This window comes from Schistocerca piceifrons, chromosome 4, assembly GCF_021461385.2.
Source record: "Schistocerca piceifrons isolate TAMUIC-IGC-003096 chromosome 4, iqSchPice1.1, whole genome shotgun sequence".
NCBI lineage: Eukaryota > Metazoa > Arthropoda > Insecta > Orthoptera > Acrididae > Schistocerca > Schistocerca piceifrons.
This window is the reverse complement of record NC_060141.1, coordinates 71,111,492-71,131,172: the sequence shown is the minus strand read 5'-3', so window position 1 is coordinate 71,131,172 and position 19,681 is coordinate 71,111,492. Positions and strand designations below refer to the sequence as shown.

Genomic DNA, 19,681 nt, shown 5'->3' with positions numbered 1-19,681 from the left:
TTGCCATTGCCAGTCTATATTTTATATCCTCTCTATTTCGACCATCGTCAGCTATTTTGCTCCCCAAATATCAAAACTCATTTACCCTTTTAAGCGTCTCATTTCCCAATCTAATTCCCGCACATCACCCGATTTAATTCGACTACATTCCATTATCATCTTTTGCTTTTGTTGATGTTCATCTTATATACTCCTTTCAAGACACTGTCCATTCCGTTCAGCTGCTCTTCCAGGTCCTTTGCTGTCTGTGACAGAATTACAATGTCATCGGTGAACCTCAAAGTTTTTATTTCTTCTCCATGAATTTTAATTTCCACTCCGAATTTTGCTTTTGTTTCTTTTACTGCTTGCTCTGTATACAGATTGAATAACGTCGGGGAGAGGCTACAACCCTGTCTCACTCCCTTTTCAACCACTGCTTCCCTTTCATGTCCCTCGAGTCTTATACCTGCCATGTGATTTCTGTACAAATTGTAAATAGCCTTCCGAACCCTGTATTTTACCCCTGCCACCTTCAGAATTTGAAAGAGAGTATTCCAGTCAACATTGTCAAAAGCTTTCTCTAAGTCTACAAATGCTAGAAACGTAGGCTTACCTTTCCTTAATCTATTTTCTAAGATAGGTCATAGGGTCAGTATTGTCTCACGTGTTCCAATATTTCTATGGAATCCAAACTGATCTTCCCCGAGGTCGGCTTCTATCAGTTTTTCCATTCGTCTGTAAAGAATTCGTGTTAGTATTTTGCAGCCGTGGCTTATTAAACTGATAGTTCGGTAATTTTCGAATCTGTCAACACCTGCTTATTTTGGGATTGGAATTATTATATTCTTCTTGAAGTCTGAGGGTATTTCGCCTGTCTCATACATCTTGCTTACTAGATGGTAGAGTTTTGTTAGGCCTGGCTCTCCCAGGGCTGTCTGTAGTTGTAATAGAATGTTGTCTACTGCCTGGGCCTTGATCCGACTTAGGTCTTTCAGTGCTCTCTCAAATTCTTCACGCAGTATCACATCTCCCATTTCATCTTCACTTACGTCCTCTTCCATTTCCATAGTATTGTCCTCAAGAACATCGCCCTTGTATAAACCCTCTGTATACTCCTTCCACCTTTCTGCTTTCCCTTCTTTGCGTAGAACTGCATTTCCATCTGAGCTCTTGATATTCATGCAAGTGGTTCTCTTTTCTCCAAACGTCTCTTTAATTTTCCTGTTGACAATATCTATCGTACGCCTAGTGATATGCGCCTGTACATCCTTACATTTGTCCTCTTGACATCCCTGCTGAGCCGTTTCTCGCTTCCTGTCGACCTCATTTTTGAGACGTTTGTATGCAGTTTTGTGTAATGAATAAAGATGATGGTCTTCCTTTTGTATCGTGGTCCCAGTTCATGTTTTGTTTGTTTACCATACCTCTGTATGTCATCCATTCATTTTAGCTGTAATCTTTTCGTATTTTTTCCATTCTTCATTTATACAGTATCTTGTTTATAACATCTCTTAACGACCATCGATTTTTTTGTTTTGACTTTCGAAGAAGTTTGTTATTCATATATATGACATTTTTAACATTATTTTGTGCTTTATTAACACAGTTGTTTCTTCGTACCTCGATTAGTCACTCGTAGCGCCACTTCACTCATGCACTCACGCTATCGGGATATCATTCCTGTTAACTTGTTAGACTGTAATGCACTTCACGTTCCGTTGTACTCTGGAGCGAAGAATTCCTCCTTTCTTTTTATTTATTTAATCGTATGGCTTTGGCCCCCCGTCGGGCAGACCGTTCTCCGGGTGCCGGTCTTTCAACTTGACGCCTCTTCGGTGACCTGCAGTCGAGGAGGACGATAGAATGATGATGGAGAAAGCACAACACCCAGTACCTGGGCGGAGAAAATTGCACGACCCAGCCGGTAATCGAACCCGGGCCCAGAGGATTGACAATCCGTCACGCTGACCATTCAGGTACCGGGGCGGACACCCTTTCTTTTTAAGTATGTTCATAAGTTTGCCCTGTAAGTTTGAAAAATAAAAGAATTAATAAATTTTTTGTTTACAGTGATTCAGAACATCTTTATTACTCTGTTGCGTATGACTTTTGTAATCTTTTGACAGATGTTCTGATGATGAGCTCATTCCGAAGCGCATCTATAAACACGGATTACTGAAGATCAAGTGGAAAAAGAATTCTAGCCAGCTAATCAGTTTTAAAAACTTTTGTTAGGCAATTGTCCGAAAAACCCTTTAACCCCACAAAAACCCCAATTGAGCGACCGTGTGTGTGTGTTTTTTTAATATCCTTGTTTTTGTCAAGCCTGCTGTGTAGTGAGGGACTACATTCTACAGCTTACAGGCACATCGTTCAATGAATAGCAGGAAATAAGGACGATTGGGGTTTATCGTCATGTGTATGACAAGGTCATTAGAAACGGAGTATAAGCTGAGATTACCTGCTGTTTTATTATAGACTATCACCTCGTCCTGCTTGTCACTTAATGTGAAGTTCCTTTCTTGTTTTTGTCCTGTGACACTGGCAAACGTAGTAGTCTGAATAGCCATGACACTTCGGATACCTATCCTATGGCAGTTCAAATCCGAAATAAAACTTGTATACAAGTTTCTTATAACATTTCACTGTACATAGTGTTTAATACGACGTATAGTTAAGTTTTATTTCCATATATATACGACGAAACTGGTCATAACTGTGGGTTCTTTGATTGCTCTGGGAGAAGGCTCATCAAACTAAAACGCTTCAAATATTAGTTCATTTTATTACATAAACAATTAAAAGATTTATTTTACTTTGACCCAGTTCTATGCCATAGGAGTATCGGACAATTTACAACTTTCATCGACTATGTAAGCTTCAGGTGATAACTAAGTAATAAACTGTTCTCTTGAGATACAATATTCGACATTTATAAAGGTACAAGTTAATGTGAAGCTGAAACTGTCGCTATCCTACACTACGATGTCGACTGCACTAGCTGAGGTCACGAACTGGGCATGCTCTTTCATGTTCGGTAATATACTGACCTCCGGTGCGAGGGTACTGCTGTGCTGGGGAAGAGGTGTGGTCTGAATATTATATCTGCTTATCATTGTAATCCAGACGGTGTTCTTCGTTAGGATCTACACTATAACAAGTCACTTTCATGTAAAATGTAATGTTCGTGTACTGTTTATAACCAGTTCAGTCTAGATTATGATTGACGTACGGATACAGTCTGGCAACAGGGTGCCGTGCTCGCATTTAAAGGAAGCGTTACCTTCCGTAGGTTTGTGCCTGCGGTAGGTTCTGCCGGTCGCGGCAACTCGTGCTGAGATGGCCGCCAGCAGATCTCCGCCACGGCCGCGCCGAACTGTGTCCCCCGCGACGGTACCAGAGAGGAAGCCACCGCTTCCCCTGCAACTCAGCGGCTGGCAAATACTGTGGAAAAGATGCACGGCCTCTTGCAGCACTGCCTGTGTGCTAGAACGCTTCAAGAAGGTCAGTGCCGCTGCTGCAACCTCGGAGAGCGTTAATGAAAAATATGTACTGTAGTTCATGACTATTATCTGTGAGCGTATTGAGCTGTTTGGAGACCCTCGCTGTCTTACCTTGGTTGGATGGAATGTTCACACAACGTTGTTTTATCCTTCTCGTTTCATCGACGATTCGTTAATTGGGGCACATGTCGTCTCACATTCGTACAGCGATTTTACAAAGTGAACTGAGCTCCTGTACAGTTTTAGCTGCGATTAAGGTGGAAATGAACACTCAGGACCTGCGATTAGGCACATGTTTATGACTATCCAGACTCCGCAAAGTGGATGCCACTACGAAACCTAGCGCTATCGACACTATTTTCTTCCCGAGACACTGGGTGGGGAACTTTAGGTAAAATGAAAATTTTTGTAGTGCGTTTTAACATTTTGCGCAATCCACAACGGTGCGACTATCCTTCCTTGTGATCAGTACTATCAACTTCCTGTTGTAATGACATAGTATTCTATGTGGGTTAGCTGTTACTTAACAGCACGTGGGCTGCGGGGCACGCTATTGTATACGTGCTACAGACCAAGGTGCATACCACCTTTTTCAGTCATGATGACAATGATGATGATGATCATAATGAGGATCATGATGGTGATGATGACACGATTGTTAGTACTCTCGAAGGAAAGGTCTGTAGCACCGTGTAACCTCCCCCCACTTTCGCACCGAACTATATTATTGGCATACGCTGTAGGTGAAATTATATTTTAATTATTTTAACATAATACATATCTTTCCTCCTTGTCATTAGACTCATTGTTGTCCACTTCCGTTATTGTGAAAACTACTAAATGATAACATCTCCCTTCTTAAATGCTGGAATTTATTAATTAAATCACTCAATTTATAAACATGTATAAACATCAAACACTATGTGCCATTCTGTCACTTATCTCCGGCCTCGCTACCGAGAAACCTCTCTCTCTCTAGCCTCTCACACTCGACTTCCACCCGCGGACTCCAACACTCGACTACTGCTTACCCACTCGCACATTGTTGACTGCACTGCAGTCTTTGCTTAAACCATGTATGATCTCTGCATAGTGCATAATCGGTACTACGTAAGGTTACTGTACCCTTACAACCGATACTAAAATGAGACGAGCGTCATCAGATTAGTAAATGGAACTCTCATGTTTTCACGTACACAGACATTGCACAAGCGCGAGGGCACACACACACACACACACACATGCAACAAAAAATGTCTCCCAGCAGTAGGGCCTTATGCTCGAAAAAAAGACAAATCTTTATGCAGAATACATTTAAATGTATATGTCGTGTTTGTTATTTCGGTCATGGGACATGCACGAAAGAAGAAACACTATTTTCGTCCAGCAGTCATTATGAATTAAGACACAAAGGAATTACAGACACTGGGTGCGAGCGGGCACTAATTGAAAGCAGCATGTGAGGGTAATAGGCAAGGGGCAGTACATTACGGCGCACTGAACAACAGTAGACTGGTATTTACATCGTTTGTCAACAAACTATTTAGCTATCGCAAATCGTATACTTTAGATCCACGCACATATGGCACAAGGAAGCATCAGTGTTCATTTTCCGAACGGCAGATACTGAAGAGTGAAAACGTGGATGCAAAGCGGGTACTCTGCACTGCCGGACGGCGTTCACTTTGCGGACCAGGTACGGCCATGCGGGAAAACATCAGGTCGTAAAATTTGTGAAGTGTTTGTGGGAAGGCTCTTCGACGCAGAGAAAAAGCAACCAACCGTAGAAGCAACGAAACCTCTGGTATGTGTACAGGTCTTAGTCAATCGCAATTTTCTATGTGGTTAACGCCGTGGTACCAGGTCAACCGATCCAGGTGCCACGCCGGAATGTCCACGTCATTCCGATGTGTGTCGTACTATACAGACAGTAAGCTTTGCGTGGTATTGCACAGTCCTGTGTGGCTTCAGGTACCTGTTATCTAACTTAAATGTACACTACTGGCCATTACAATTGCTACACCACGAAGATGACGTGCTACAGACGCGAAATTTAATCGACAGGAAGAAGATGCTGTGATATGCAAATGATTAGCTTTTCAGAGCATTCACACAAGGTTGGCACCGGTGGCGACACCTACAACGTGCTGACGTGAGAACACTTTCCAACCGATTTCTCATACACAAACAGCAGTTGACCGGCGTTGCCTGGTGTACCGTTGTTGCGATGCCTCGTGGAAGGAGAAGAAATGCGTAGCATCACGTTTCCGACTTCGATAAAGGTCGGATTGTAGCCTATGGCGATTGCGGTTTATCGTATCGCGACATTGCTGCTCGCGTTGGTCGAGATCCAATGACTGTTAGCAGAATATGGAATCAGTGGGTTCAGGAGGGTAATACGGAACGCCGTGCTGGATCCCAACGGCCTCGTATCACTAGCAGTCGAGATGACAGGCATCTTATCCGTATGGATGCAACGGATCGTGCAGCCACGTCTCGGTCCCTGAGTCAACAGATGGGGACGTTTGCGAGACAACAACCATCTGCACGAACTGTTCGACGACGTTTGCAGCAGCATGGACTATCAGCTCGGAGACCGTGGCTGCGGTTACCCTTGACGCTACATCACAGACAGGAGCGCCTGGAATGGTGAACTCAACGACTAACCTGGGCGCACGAATGGCAAAACGTCATTTTTTCGGATGAATGCAGGTTCAGTTAGCATCATCATGATGGTCGCATTCGTGTTTGGCGACATCGCGGTGAACGCACATTGGAAGCGTGTATTCGTCATCGCCATACTGGCGTATCACACGGGGTGATGGTATGGGGTTCCATTGGTTACACGTCTGTCAGCTCTTGTTCGCATTGACATCACTTTGAACAGTGGACGTTATATTTCAGATGTGTTACGACCCGTGGCTCTACCCTTCATTCGATCCCTGCGAAACCCTACATTTCAGCAGGATAATGGACGACCACATGTTACAGGTCCTGTACGGGCCTTTCTGGATACAGAAAATGTTCGACTGCTGCCCTGGCCAGCACATTCTCCAGATCTCTCAGCAATTGAAAACGTCTGGTCAATGGTGGCCGAGCAATTGGCTCCTCACAATACGCCAATCACTACTCTTGATGAACTGTCGTATCGTGTTGAAGCTGCATGGGCAGCTGTACCTATACACGTCATCCAAGTTCTGTTTGACTCAATGCCCATGTGTATGAAGGCCATTACTACGGCCAGAGGTGGTTGTTCTGGGTACTGATTTCTCAGGATCTATGCACCCAAATTGCGTGAAAATGTAATCACGTGTCAGTTCTAGTATAATATATGTGTCCAATGAATACCCGTTTATCATCTGCATTTCTTCTTGGTGTAGCAATTTTAATGGCCAGTAGTGTTGCAAAGTGACGACTCCATTTGATTCGACCCATTTAGTAGTTTTGCAAGAGGTTCTGTTAGTATTATACCTGGGTGACGAGTCCTCCTGGGCGACTGGGGCTGTACGGGAGGCGGCGTGTGAGTGAGGCTGTGGGCCCGCAGCTGGTGCCGGCGGCGGAGTGGGTGCCGCGCTACCGCTGGCGGCAGCAGCTGGCGGGCGACCTGTCCGCGGGGCTCGTGGTGGCCGTGATGCACGTGCCGCAGGGCCTTGGCTACGCGCTGCTGGCCGGCGCCGCCCCCGTCGGCGGGCTCTACGTCGCGCTGCTGCCCGTCTTCGTCTACGCCCTGTTCGGCACCTCGCGCCACATCTCCATGGGCACCTTCGCCGTCACCTGTCTCATGACTGGCCAGGTCTCTATACATTTATAACCGCTAATGCGGAACATCTAGTGATACTGTGCTCGGGTTCGCAGTCGGACCTTGAAGCTATGTTCATAGTCCAGCTGGCCATCATCTACATCTACATCCCTACTTCGCAAGCCACCTGACGGTGTGTGGCGGAGGGTACCTTGAGTATCCGAACGAATTCAAAAGTAATAATGGCTACAACACTAGGAAAAAAGATGATCTTCACTACTCAAGGTTAAATCTAACTTTGGGTAAGAAGGGGCTAAATTATGCTGCCACAAAAGTCTTTGGTCACTTACCTAATAGCATCAAAGTCTGACAGATAGCCATATAGCCTTTAAAAGGAAATTAAAAGAATTTTTTAATGTCAACTCCTTCTATTCATTAGATAAATTTTTGGATATAGTAAGTGGACAATTTCCCAACCTCCACAAAAGAAAGAAAAAAAATATTGAGTGTCATGTAATATTTTGTCTGATGTAATATATTGTATAGACACCTTTTATTAACCTGACCGTTCCACATCATTACGAAGTATCGTATTCATGATCTATGGAACAAGTACTAATCTAATCTAATCTAATCTAACCTCTATCAGTTCTCCCTTCTATTCCAGTCTCGTATTGTTCGTAGAAAGAAAGATTGTCGGTATGCCTCTGTGTGGGCTGTAATCTCTCTGATTTTATCCTCATGGTCTCTTCGCGAGATATACTTAGGAGGGAGCAATATACTGCTTGACTCCTCGGTGAAGGTATGTCCTCGAAACTTCAACAAAAGCCCGTACAGAGCTACTGAGCGTCTCTCCTGCAGAGTCTTCCACTGGAGTTTATCTATCATCTCAGTAACGCTTTCGCTATTACTAAATGATCCTGCAACGAAGCGTGCTGCTCTCCGTTGGATCTTCTCTATCTCTTCTATCAAACCTATCTGGTAAGGATTCCACACTGGTGAGCACTATTCAAGCAGTGGGCGAACTAGTGTACTGTAACCTATTTCCTTTGTTTCCGGACTGCATTTCCTTCGGATTCTTCCAATGAATCTCAGTCTGGCATCTGCTTTACCGACGATTAATTTTATATGGTCATTCTATTTTAAATCACTCCTAATGCCTACTCCCACATAATTTATGGAATTAACCGCTTCCAGTTTCTGACCTGCTTTATTCTAGATAAATGATAAAAGGATCTATCTTTCTATGTGTTCGCAGCACTTTACACTTGTATACATTGAGATTCAATTGCCATTATTTGCACCATGGGTCAATTCGTTGCAGATCCTCCTGCATTTCAGTACAATTTTCCATTGTTACAACCTCTCGATATACCACAGCATCACCCGCAAAAAGTCTCAGTGAACTTCCGATGTTATCCACAAGGTCATTTATATATATTGTGAATAGCAGCGGTCCTACGACACTCCCATGCGGCACACCTGAAATCTCTCTTACTTCGGAAGACGTCTCTCCATTGAGAATGAGATGCTGCATTACGTGAGATGACGCTGTTGGTAAGTCGCTTCGAACTCGTGCTACGCTGGGGTACTGATGCCAACACTATCTCATGAAAACTATACACACACCTATGGGTGGACATTAATATGAAGTGCGACTACCCTTCGTCTTTCTCTAGGCTTGAACTCTGCCGAGAATATTTTCAATAAGGCGTACATTACCTCGAACACGAAGATAATAGCGGCAGTGCTACATTATTCCTCGCCACAACTGTTTCTCCAGTCGGCCAATCATACACGTTGTTCCACTGGCATGCACTACATGGCCTGAAGTCTGCTGGGTTACTTTCAATCATATGTCATAATGACTGAAGGAGTGGCTGCCCACTCTCCCTCAAGAGCCCAAAAGAAACATGGTAGTCACGTTGGTGACTGGAGCTAGATCTACGTTCGAACTCACGCCAAAGGTGTTCCATAGGGTAACAAAGTGGTTCAAATGGCTCTGAGCGCTATGGGACTAGACTTCTGAGGTCATCACTCCCCTACAAATTATAACTACTTAAACCTAACTAACCTAAGGACATCACACACATCCATGCCCGAGGCGGGATACAAATCTGCGACCGTCGCGGTCGTGCGGTTCCAGACTGTAGCGCCTAGAACCTCTCGGCCACCCCGGCCGGCCCATTGGGTAACATTCGGTATTCTGACACCCCAATCTGTTTCACGAATGACAGTGTTCACAGATCATTGCCCCACAGATTCTGCTTTATCATTGGATACACTGTCATGCTGATACAAATAATCGTCTCCGAACTCTTCCTCTGCCGTATATAGTTCTCAACTCCGTAAAATGAGTTGATATCCTTCAGTATTTAGATCTCCTCTGTACTTTTCTGTTGCACTCGCAGGTAACGTTCACCAGACAATCAGTGCGATTCATCTCTCCGAATCACTCGTATACAGTGATTCATTGTCAAGTGGCATCGCTCTTTCCATGACCTCAAGCGTCGTTTGCCGCTGACTATAGGAATGCGTGCCTTATACCAACACCGACTTAAAGGAAGGCCTCGGCGCTTGTTCGTGATGTCACGTCAGCTAGGCACGGCGAACGCCAGGTCTGTTGCAGGCATACTCATAATGGTGATGTCTCCCTCCCTGACACAGGAAAATGTGAAACTATTGGCGGTAGTTGACCAACACACATTGTTCTGAGAGATTTCTGCAATCAATTAATTGTGCAATTCATTATACTTCTTAACAAATAGTGTACTCCTGAACTTAAATTTCCACCTGTTTTAAGGATTGACATACAAAAACAACTTCATGGTCCAGCAGCAACAGAATTCGTGCTTCTTTACCTTATTTGTAAATCTGAGGAAGTTACGTTTGTACTGGGTTGCTTTTACAAGAAACTGCGCACATATTGGTGCTCTTCTTTAGGTATCTTGGTTGACTATTGGATGAGGAGCACTGAATGTTAATGAAACATCTTGCGATTGTACACGTTGGGGGAGGGGGTTGGGGGACAGAAGAAGAGGCAAAAGAGATACTTGTTGTATCAAATAAATTTTTTTTTATCTTATAAACTTTCTCCTTTCAGTTGCAAGAGGGAATATTTATCTTTTCTAACGTGCATGTTTAAAAAAGTTTAAGTTCCGCAGTATTTTCGATGTATGAAGCTATTTTGTTTAGAATTCCTTTCGTTGAAAGCGACTGTAATGTAATGACTGGCAACAGTTGAACATTTACACATGTAAATTAGTTCACATTTCCAGTGACGACGTCAAACGAAAATAAATAAATAAATAAAAGAAACGAGTTCATTGTAAGGGGGTTGGGGTAAGTTTCGATAACGAAATGGATCAAGTAAATACTTGAATGTAAAATTTCCTAAGCTTGCAAAGGGGCAAAGCGTCTTCTCATATTGATCTACGTTTGTTTCGACAAGATTCAGTAATACAGAACTATGATCTTCATTTGTAGCTTCATGACAGTAAGAAAATCTTTCATCTAAATAAAACTGCATAATCCAAAAAAATAGAAAAACTTTTGTCCAAAAACAAGACATTTTTGGTGATAAGCACGCCCAGGCGTTTCTGCCTGCAACGGACCTGGCATTCGCCGTGACTAGCTGACGTGACGTCACCAACAAGCGCCAAGGCCTTCCTTTGAGTCGGTGTTGCTTATACACTGCTGCTCCATCATTGTACCCCATTCTTTTTAACCCCCTATATTAAGCCGGTTTTGTGGATGGACTGGTGGTAGCAGTTTGGAATTCGCGAGTGAATCCTTCCGCTGACTCCATGCGATTTATTACAACCACCGTCTGAAGTGGTCGACGGCCCCTCTCCGGCAGTACAAAATGTCTGCCTGGTATTCTCTTCGCTGTGACTGTTCCTTCTAACATCACCAATAGTCAACTTTGTCACCTTTAGAATGGCTAAAATGACCCTGGTGGATTTGTTACTCAGGTGAGATCCAATGACTAGTCCGCGTTCGAGGTCACTGAACTCTCCTGATCTATTGTTCTATTGCTACTGCTTCTCTACTGACAACACAATACTCCCAATCTCTTGTTACACTGGCTCGCCCGCCACTCGTGAAGCCTAATGGATACCCCACATCACACAGTGGTGTCCAGATACTTTTGATCAGTAGAGTATATAGGCCAGCAGAGAGTACTCACAGGACCGATGCTTCCAGTGCAAAACGTACCAGCCGCTCCGCTGCCTTAATTAACCACCAAAATCTTCTGCCGACTGAGAAAGTCGTCTCAAAAGGACCCATTAAATCACGCTGGCTGATGATCTTGTAAATAGAGTGAAGTGCTATCCTCTTAGGAAGCTTTCAAGCCCTGCGCTGACATGCACTAAAGTATGACGTTCTCAGTCGGTAGTAGATTTTAACGTTTAGTTTTCTTTCTCCAGCGGCTACGCTGTTAGTGCCTTTGCAGTGGGTACAACACACACAACTCTTGGCGTATGAGGTGACTGTGTATGGATGCCATCTCCAGAGTAGTACCATTTCGACGGTACTCAGGACCAGCAGCGTCCCATCTCCAGATGACGGCCAGATGAACCGTCCAAATGTTATGAGGAATTGAATATTGTAACCTCCCCGCAGAATTTTCAAAAGACAATATTTAAATGTTAATGGGAATAAAGCCAAAGTGTAACCTCCCCGCTAAGTTTTGTATAAACGACAATCATTAAATGTTAATGCGAATAAAGCCAAGTGTAACCTCCCCGTAATTATTTTTAAATGATATGAATTGAATAAAAATACAAATAGAGCCAAATGTTAGCTTCCCCCAGTAATAAAACTCAATGATAATAAAAATGTGCAAAAAATGTTAAGTCCCCACAAAATTACTGAACAATAATGACCCAATGTAAATTCGACACAAAAATTGAGAAATGAACATTAATCATTAAACCCACAATTATAGGGCAGCATGGCTGACCTTAGGCCCTGTGCAATAATTGATCTGATAAATTGACTCAGGGAGGAAAAGCATAGGAAATATTGTTTCAATTGGAATGATTCCTTTTTTTTTAAAAAAAACGATTGCTTTGAAAACAAAATTATTATTGGGGCATTTCTTGAACAAATTAATTACAATTAACATACATTACATTATCTGATGTGCGCAATGCTGCTTCATTACCTTATTTAACAATATACCTCGTCCTGAATCGTGACCAGAGACCCATGTCGACGCCGGCCGACTCCTCAAACACAACTCGGACTCGCAACTGCAAACTCGCAACTGAACTACATGCTCTCGCGACTCGCTACGTACAACTACTGCACTCACGCGCGGTCAAGCGCAGACTGGCAACGATAAATAACTCTCTGGTCAGAGATTCTGTCATGCCTCGCCATCGCTGGTACATATGAGACGTACGCGTTTCAATATCTGCTTGAAAACCCTAGAAAATCATAAACAGTAATGCTGACGTCAATGTAGAACATAGGGGCTATATCGTACTACCCGCATTACTGTGCGCTTTTTATGTCAGGAGTTCCATCTGTGCTGCCAATTTCATATAATTGTAGAACCTATTAAGATGTCATAACTCTGTTTTCAGACACAAAATTATAAAAAAATCACCATAAAACCTGATCTGCTGTCATAGTGAGGCGTGGCGCCTTTACATCGCTTCTGTCTGGAGCCTGTGTATCGGGAGAATGGCTCATGCGTGCAGTGACAGATGGTCTGTAGCGGGTTCAGTCGAGTATGTAGTTCTAATTTTCATCCACCAGAGAACAGTAGCGGACATATACATTCAAGACACAGGTCAAGAGAATGTTTATGTGAATTGTTCTGTTTATTTCTTAAGGCTTATTTGTTTATTTATGTTTGTGCAGTTTTGTATATGTTTTTAGTAGTGTGAACGATGCGTCAGTGTGGTGTAAAGTAAATATGTAGATCACTGTTATACTGACAAACGCTGTACAAACTAGCGTGACAATTTTTTAAGACAGTGTGAATGCAGACGAAGGGGTATTTTGTATCATAATGTGTTAAGTAAGTTTATGGTAAAAGGAAAGCTAATTCGCGTGCAAATGAAAATACACTCCTGGAAATTGAAATAAGAACACCGTGAATTCATTGTCCCAGGAAGGGGAAACTTTATTGACACATTCCTGGGGTCAGATACATCACATGATCACACTGACAGAACCACAGGCACATAGACACAGGCAACAGAGCATGCACAATGTCGGCACTAGTACAGTGTATATCCACCTTTCGCAGCAATGCAGGCTGCTATTCTCCCATGGAGACGATCGTAGAGATGCTGGATGTAGTCCTGTGGAACGGCTTGCCATGCCATTTCCACCTGGCGCCTCAGTTGGACCAGCGTTCGTGCTGGACGTGCAGACCGCGTGAGACGACGCTTCATCCAGTCCCAAACATGCTCAATGGGGGACAGATCCGGAGATCTTGCTGGCCAGGGTAGTTGACTTACACCTTCTAGAGCACGTTGGGTGGCACGGGATACATGCGGACGTGCATTGTCCTGTTGGAACAGCAAGTTCCCTTGCCGGTCTAGGAATGGTAGAACGATGGGTTCGATGACGGTTTGGATGTACCGTGCACTATTCAGTGTCCCCTCGACGATCACCAGTGGTGTACGGCCAGTGTTGGAGATCGCTCCCCACACCATGATGCCGGGTGTTGGCCCTGTGTGCCTCGGTCGCATGCAGTCCTGATTGTGGCGCTCACCTGCACGGCGCCAAACACGCATACGACCATCATTGGCACCAAGGCAGAAGCGACTCTCATCGCTGAAGACGACACGTCTCCATTCGTCCCTCCATTCACGCCTGTCGCGACACCACTGGAGGCGGGCTGCACGATGTTGGGGCGTGAGCGGAAGGCGGCCTAACGGTGTGCGGGACCGTAGGCTAGCTTCATGGAGACGGTTGCGAATGGTCCTCGCCGATACCCCAGGAGCAACAGTGTCCCTAATTTGCTGGGAAGTGGCGGTGCGGTCCCCTACGGCACTGCGTAGGATCCTACAGTCTTGGCGTGCATCCGTGTGTCGCTGCGGTCCGGTCCCAGGTCGACGGGCACGTGCCCTTCCGCCGACCACTGGCGACAACATCGATGTACTGTGGAGACCTCACGCCCCACGTGTTGAGCAATTCGGCGGTACGTCCACCCGGCCTCCCGCATGCCGACTATACGCCCTCGCTCAAAGTCCGTCAACTGCACATACGGTTCACGTCCACGCTGTCGCGGCATGCTACCAGTGTTAAAGACTGCGATGGAGCTCCGCATGCCACGGCAAACTGGCTGACACTGACGGCGGCGGTGCACAAATGCTGCGCAGCTAGCGTCATTCGACGGCCAACACCGCGGTTCCTGGTGTGTCCGCTGTGCCGTGCGTGTGATCATTGCTTGTACAGCCCTCTCGCAGTGTCCGGAGCAAGTATGGTGGGTCTGACACACCGGTGTCAATGTGTTCTTTTTTCCATTTCCAGGAGTGTAGTTAATAACATGAAGTAGAAATAAAATATTAGAATGTTAAATATTTATTTCGGGAAAAATTACAGTTCGAAAATGTGTTATTTGTTGATTGGTTAGGACGGTATTATACTATCAAGTTTCTTTGTCAATGTCAAATATTTATGTCAAAGAAATTTGATGGTGTAATAGGAAACTTTGTCAAATGTCGCCTGTCACCAAATAAATATGATCAAATCTAGGGCTTCGCCGTACATTTGATCATAAAAGTCGTTTGTCTTCTGTTCACTACAATGTGAAACGTAACCGCTTGAAGCGGTGGTGTCGCTACAGCTATTTGACGTCTCTGTAGTGTGTTAATATAGCTTAAAAGTTGGTGTGTTCCTTCGACTCTTTTTTTTATATTTTTTATAAACTCGCCTCGACAAGGTTGGGGTCGGGTAAGGGGCACAGTGCATACTATTAATTGTGTGTTGATGGGCAAGTGGAATATGATGCAGACGACTTCATATCCACAGTCACAGTTACAGCCATCCACCTCTACATCTGGAAACATCCAGGCAGGTTTTCAGCAAGCCGGAATAGAGAATAGAAAATAAAAAATTCTTTCTTAGCACTCTACTTTGATTATGCCTGAAGTCTAGATGCCACAAGTTAAAAAGCGCTTAATCTGTTTCGTACTTTTTATTAATTTTGCAGTTGCTGGAACACTAATTCCATCATTCAAAACTAAAAATAGTTCTTTTTGCCCGTATAGTGAACTAAACATTTATTTACATTCACATATTGTCCCTTTAGTGCTTTATAAATCGCTTCACACCTTTCTGGATTAATTTGGGTTAATGTACAATGTGATATTCGGGTGCTGCGTTGTAAACTAGAATAGCTTATTCCTGTGTCAAGAAAGCCAATGTCACAGTTTGCCTGTCTTCCACACGTAAAGCATTTGTCAAAAGAGTATTCTCTTTTGTAATATGAGAAGTCACTTTACTGACCAATTACTGAAATACACTCTCACCAATTCGTAAGTAATTTGCGTCCTCCATTAGCAGCTTTCGTAACACATGTTTCTGAATGCTTTTACTAACTCGACGTAATACCTATGGCTTCACTCAAGTATGTTTCCTTTCTTTCTGTCGCTTTTCTTCCAAATACACACACAGTGCAATTGTGGTACTAGCAACTGCAGCGCAAAGTAAGAGGTTGTTGTCCGCCATCTTGAAATATAATGACAAATATGACGACACTGGGTAATACCCATCTTTAGCGTGACGTCAAGGATCTTTGTCAAACAAATTTGACGAATATTTGATCATATTTCTTTCTCAAAGGAATATGATAGTGTAACACCGGCCTTAGTCATGAAAAGCGCGGACTAACGCGGGAGAATAATATATTTCTATTGGCCTTAAAGATAACTGACTAATCAGAACGGAGTATTTCTCGCGCGTCTTTTCTCTTGGAGATAGCGAATGCTTACAGCAGTCTAAAGAGTCGGAGCCTAGCCTTTCAATGGTACGGTCGTGTGTAATTTGAGCTCCGAAGAAAGATATAGCTTGACTGTGTTAGTTGTGTTACATGTCTCAAAGGTGCTTTAAAGTGGAGGAAAATTTATTCCGCAGTTTTTTTTTTTTTTTTTTTTTTAGAAAGTATTGACTTTTTAAGTAATTTTGTGTTTGAGAAAAGACAGTAATTGTGCGTGGCTTGTTGAACAGATCGGTGACCAAAAACTTGAGGCAATAGACACCGATAAACTTAATAGTATGGCGAGCATTTTCATTTAATACCAATCCGTGCTTAGCAGCTGTCCAGATTTCGGGAAATACGTTACCATAAACTTTCTAACGTGAACGAAAGGGTTTGTGCATGACTGTGTTAGGACTAGCACGGACGTGGCAGAAAACTTGTAATTCTCAACTTCAGAGTACACCGAAGATTTGCCAATATTTCCACCTTTCATTCAAAATTAAATCCTTTTCCCGAATCCTAGAATAGTTCCGTTGTATGCAGCCCGGTGCGAGTCGCAGTACGGTAGGTTTCTGCTCGGCTTTCCTACCGGCGATCTGCTGCCACGAGTTCACAGGTAGGTGCTGGTTTAATCCCAGAAAGGAACCGCGCCGCCGCAGTAGGTGTGTTAATATATGAGATGCTGGTATCTACCCCAACTTTCCAAATGGTTCTGTGATATATTCTGCTGCTTGTATCGTGTATTTCAAGGAGAGAATAAAATGGCGTGTTCTTTATTTAAGTACAGTGACAGAAAAAGTCACAACACCAAGAAGCAGTTGAGCAACATAAATGATAGTTGGTAGACGTGTACCTTCATCTGAAAGATGACATGTGTCCAGTCTTCGTACCTATTGCATATCAGTGGAGCTATGCAAAGCAGGTCCGTTTTAAATACACTCTGTGACAATCGTGGGTGTCAGTTACCTTTGAGACTGGGCGTGGTGGGTTTATGTCAGTCAATAATACCTTTATAGCGACGAAGACGTCATTATCACCAGCTTACTGAGTTTTAACGAGGCCTTGTAACACAGCTACGACGGTTATCTGGAAACTGGGGATACAAGGCATGTAGCCTTAGCATGGAATGTCCAAAGGTGAGATGCTACCGTTGCCGTGTAGCAGGAAGGCAGTGGAAGGAACGAGCATTCCCAACAATCATTAGCTTGACGGGTAGTGTTGTGGTGACTGTTAGAAATTAGTGTTCTCAATCCGGCTCACGCCAAGTTCAAAGTGCGCACTGTAATTCGCTACCTAAATGCTAATGACATGAACGATACTGCGACTCATAGCGAAATTGTTTCAGTTTATGAAGAGGACGTAATGTCAAGGCAGCATGTGACTAAACGGGCACGGAATTTCAATTTTGGAAGGACGGAATTTCGCGATGAAGACATATGCGGAAGCCCGTGTGTTGTGGCTGACGATGTGGTGCAGAAAACTGAAGAAAATACAGCGCGGAAAATTATGGTGTCAGTGTTTTGGGACAGAAAAGGTGTTCTGCTCGTCCATTTTTTGGGAAGACGTGAAACAATAATTGCTGCATGATATTGTGAGACCATGAAGAAACTTTGCAGCCATACAAAATAAACGTCCGGGATGCTGACAATGGCAGTCTGTCTCCTTCATGACACGCGTGTCCACACACCGCTCATGCCACATAAGAGTTGTTGACTTCGTTTGGCTAGGCTATTTTAAACCACCCCTCTCACAGCCCCAATCTCGCACCTAGTGACCATCAACTGTTCACTAAATTGAATGAACACCTTCGTGGAAATGGCTCTGAGCACTATGGGACTTAACAGCTATGGTCATCAGTCCCCTAGAACTTAGAACTACTTAAACCTAACTAACCTAAGGACAGCACACAACACCCAGCCATCACGAGGCAGAGAAAATCCCTGACCCCGCCGGGAATCGAACCCGGGAACCCGGGCGTGGGAAGCGAGAACGCTACCGCACGACCACGAGATGCGGGCCTTCGTGGAAAAACACTTATCCGACGACGAGGTGAAAATCGCAATGAAGAAGTGCCTAAAAAAAGGCGGCGGGAGACGTCTATGACAAAGGAATCAAAACATTCATCCCGCGGATGACAAAATGTATTGAGGTGAATAGCGATTATGTGGAAAAATAATGCAAGACCTATACTACAACGCATGGAAATTTTATTAAGATAAATTCAATTTTTGTACTGCAAAAAATTCTTGTAACCAGATTAGCCCTGTACTAGAACCGGGATGTTCCTTCTGTGGTATTGCAAAAATACTTCGCAGGGATGCAGCCACTATAAAAGTCTCCTGGCGGCGGTTTGTCACGAGCAGGTACGGTCGGAAGAAGACTGGGCTCCGGCACTACTACATCTACACAAGCCACCCAACGGTGTGTGGCGGAGGGCACTTTATGTGCCATTGTCGTTATCTCCCTTTCCTGTTCCACTCGCGTGTGGTTCGCGGGAAGAACGCCTGTCTGAAAGCCTCCGTGCGCGCTCTAATCTCTCTAATTTTACATTCGTGATCTCCTCGGGAGGTATAAGAAGGGGGAAGCAATATATTCGATATCTCATCCAGAAACGCACCCTCTCGAAAACTGGCGAGCAAGCTACACCGCAATGCAGAGCGCCTCTCGTGCAGAGTCTGCCATTTGAGTTTGCTAAACATCTCCGTAACGCTATCACGGTTACCAGATAAGCCTTGACGAAAAGCGCTGCTCTTCTTTGGATCTTCTCTATCTCCTCTGTCAACCCGACCTGGTACGGATCCCACACTGATGAGCAATACTCAAGTATAGGTCGAACGAGTGTTTTGTAAGCCACCTCTTTTGTTGATGGACTACATTTTCTAAGCACTCTCCTAATGAATCTCAACCTGGCACCCGCCTTACCAACAATTAATTTTATATGATCATTCCACTTCAAATAGTTCCGCACGCATACTCCCAGATATTTTACAGAAGTAACAGCTACTAGTGTTTGTTCCGCAATCATATAATCATACAATAAATGATTCTTTCTATGTATTCGCAATACATTACATTTGTCTATGTGAAGGGTCTGTTGCCACTCCCTTCACCAAGTGTCTATCCGCTGCAGATCTTCCTGCATTTCGCTGCAATTTTCTTGTGACATCACACACGTCCATGCCTGAGGCAGGATTCGAACCTGAGACCGTAGTGGTCGCGCGATTCCAGACTGTAGTGCCTAGAACCTCTCGGCCACAACGACTGGCAATGTATTCCTCTGGTCCCCAAACACCACCGTTTGAAACTTACGTGACGTTCAAATGTTCAGATGTGTATGAATTCCTAAGAGACCACACTGCTGAGTTCATCGGTCCTTAGTCTTACACACTACTTAAATTAACTGAAACTAACTTAGCTAATAACACCACACACACCCATGCCCGAGGGAGAACTCGAACCTTCGGTGGGTGGAGACGCGCATCCGTGACATGGCGCATCAAACCACAAGGC

At 44.1% G+C, this 19,681-nt stretch overlaps 1 protein-coding gene across 1 annotated transcript in view; it reads left to right on the top strand.

Annotated features, from left to right (window-relative positions):
- Positions 1–3,321: 3,321 nt before the first annotated feature.
- LOC124795604 (sulfate anion transporter 1-like) overlaps positions 3,322–19,681 on the top strand; it is a 164,924-nt gene continuing 148,564 nt past the window's right edge. The window contains exons 1-2 of the mRNA XM_047259674.1: positions 3,322–3,486; positions 7,030–7,278. Coding sequence (XP_047115630.1) covers positions 3,322–3,486; positions 7,030–7,278 — 414 coding nt within the window. The remainder of the gene's footprint in view (positions 3,487–7,029; positions 7,279–19,681) is intronic.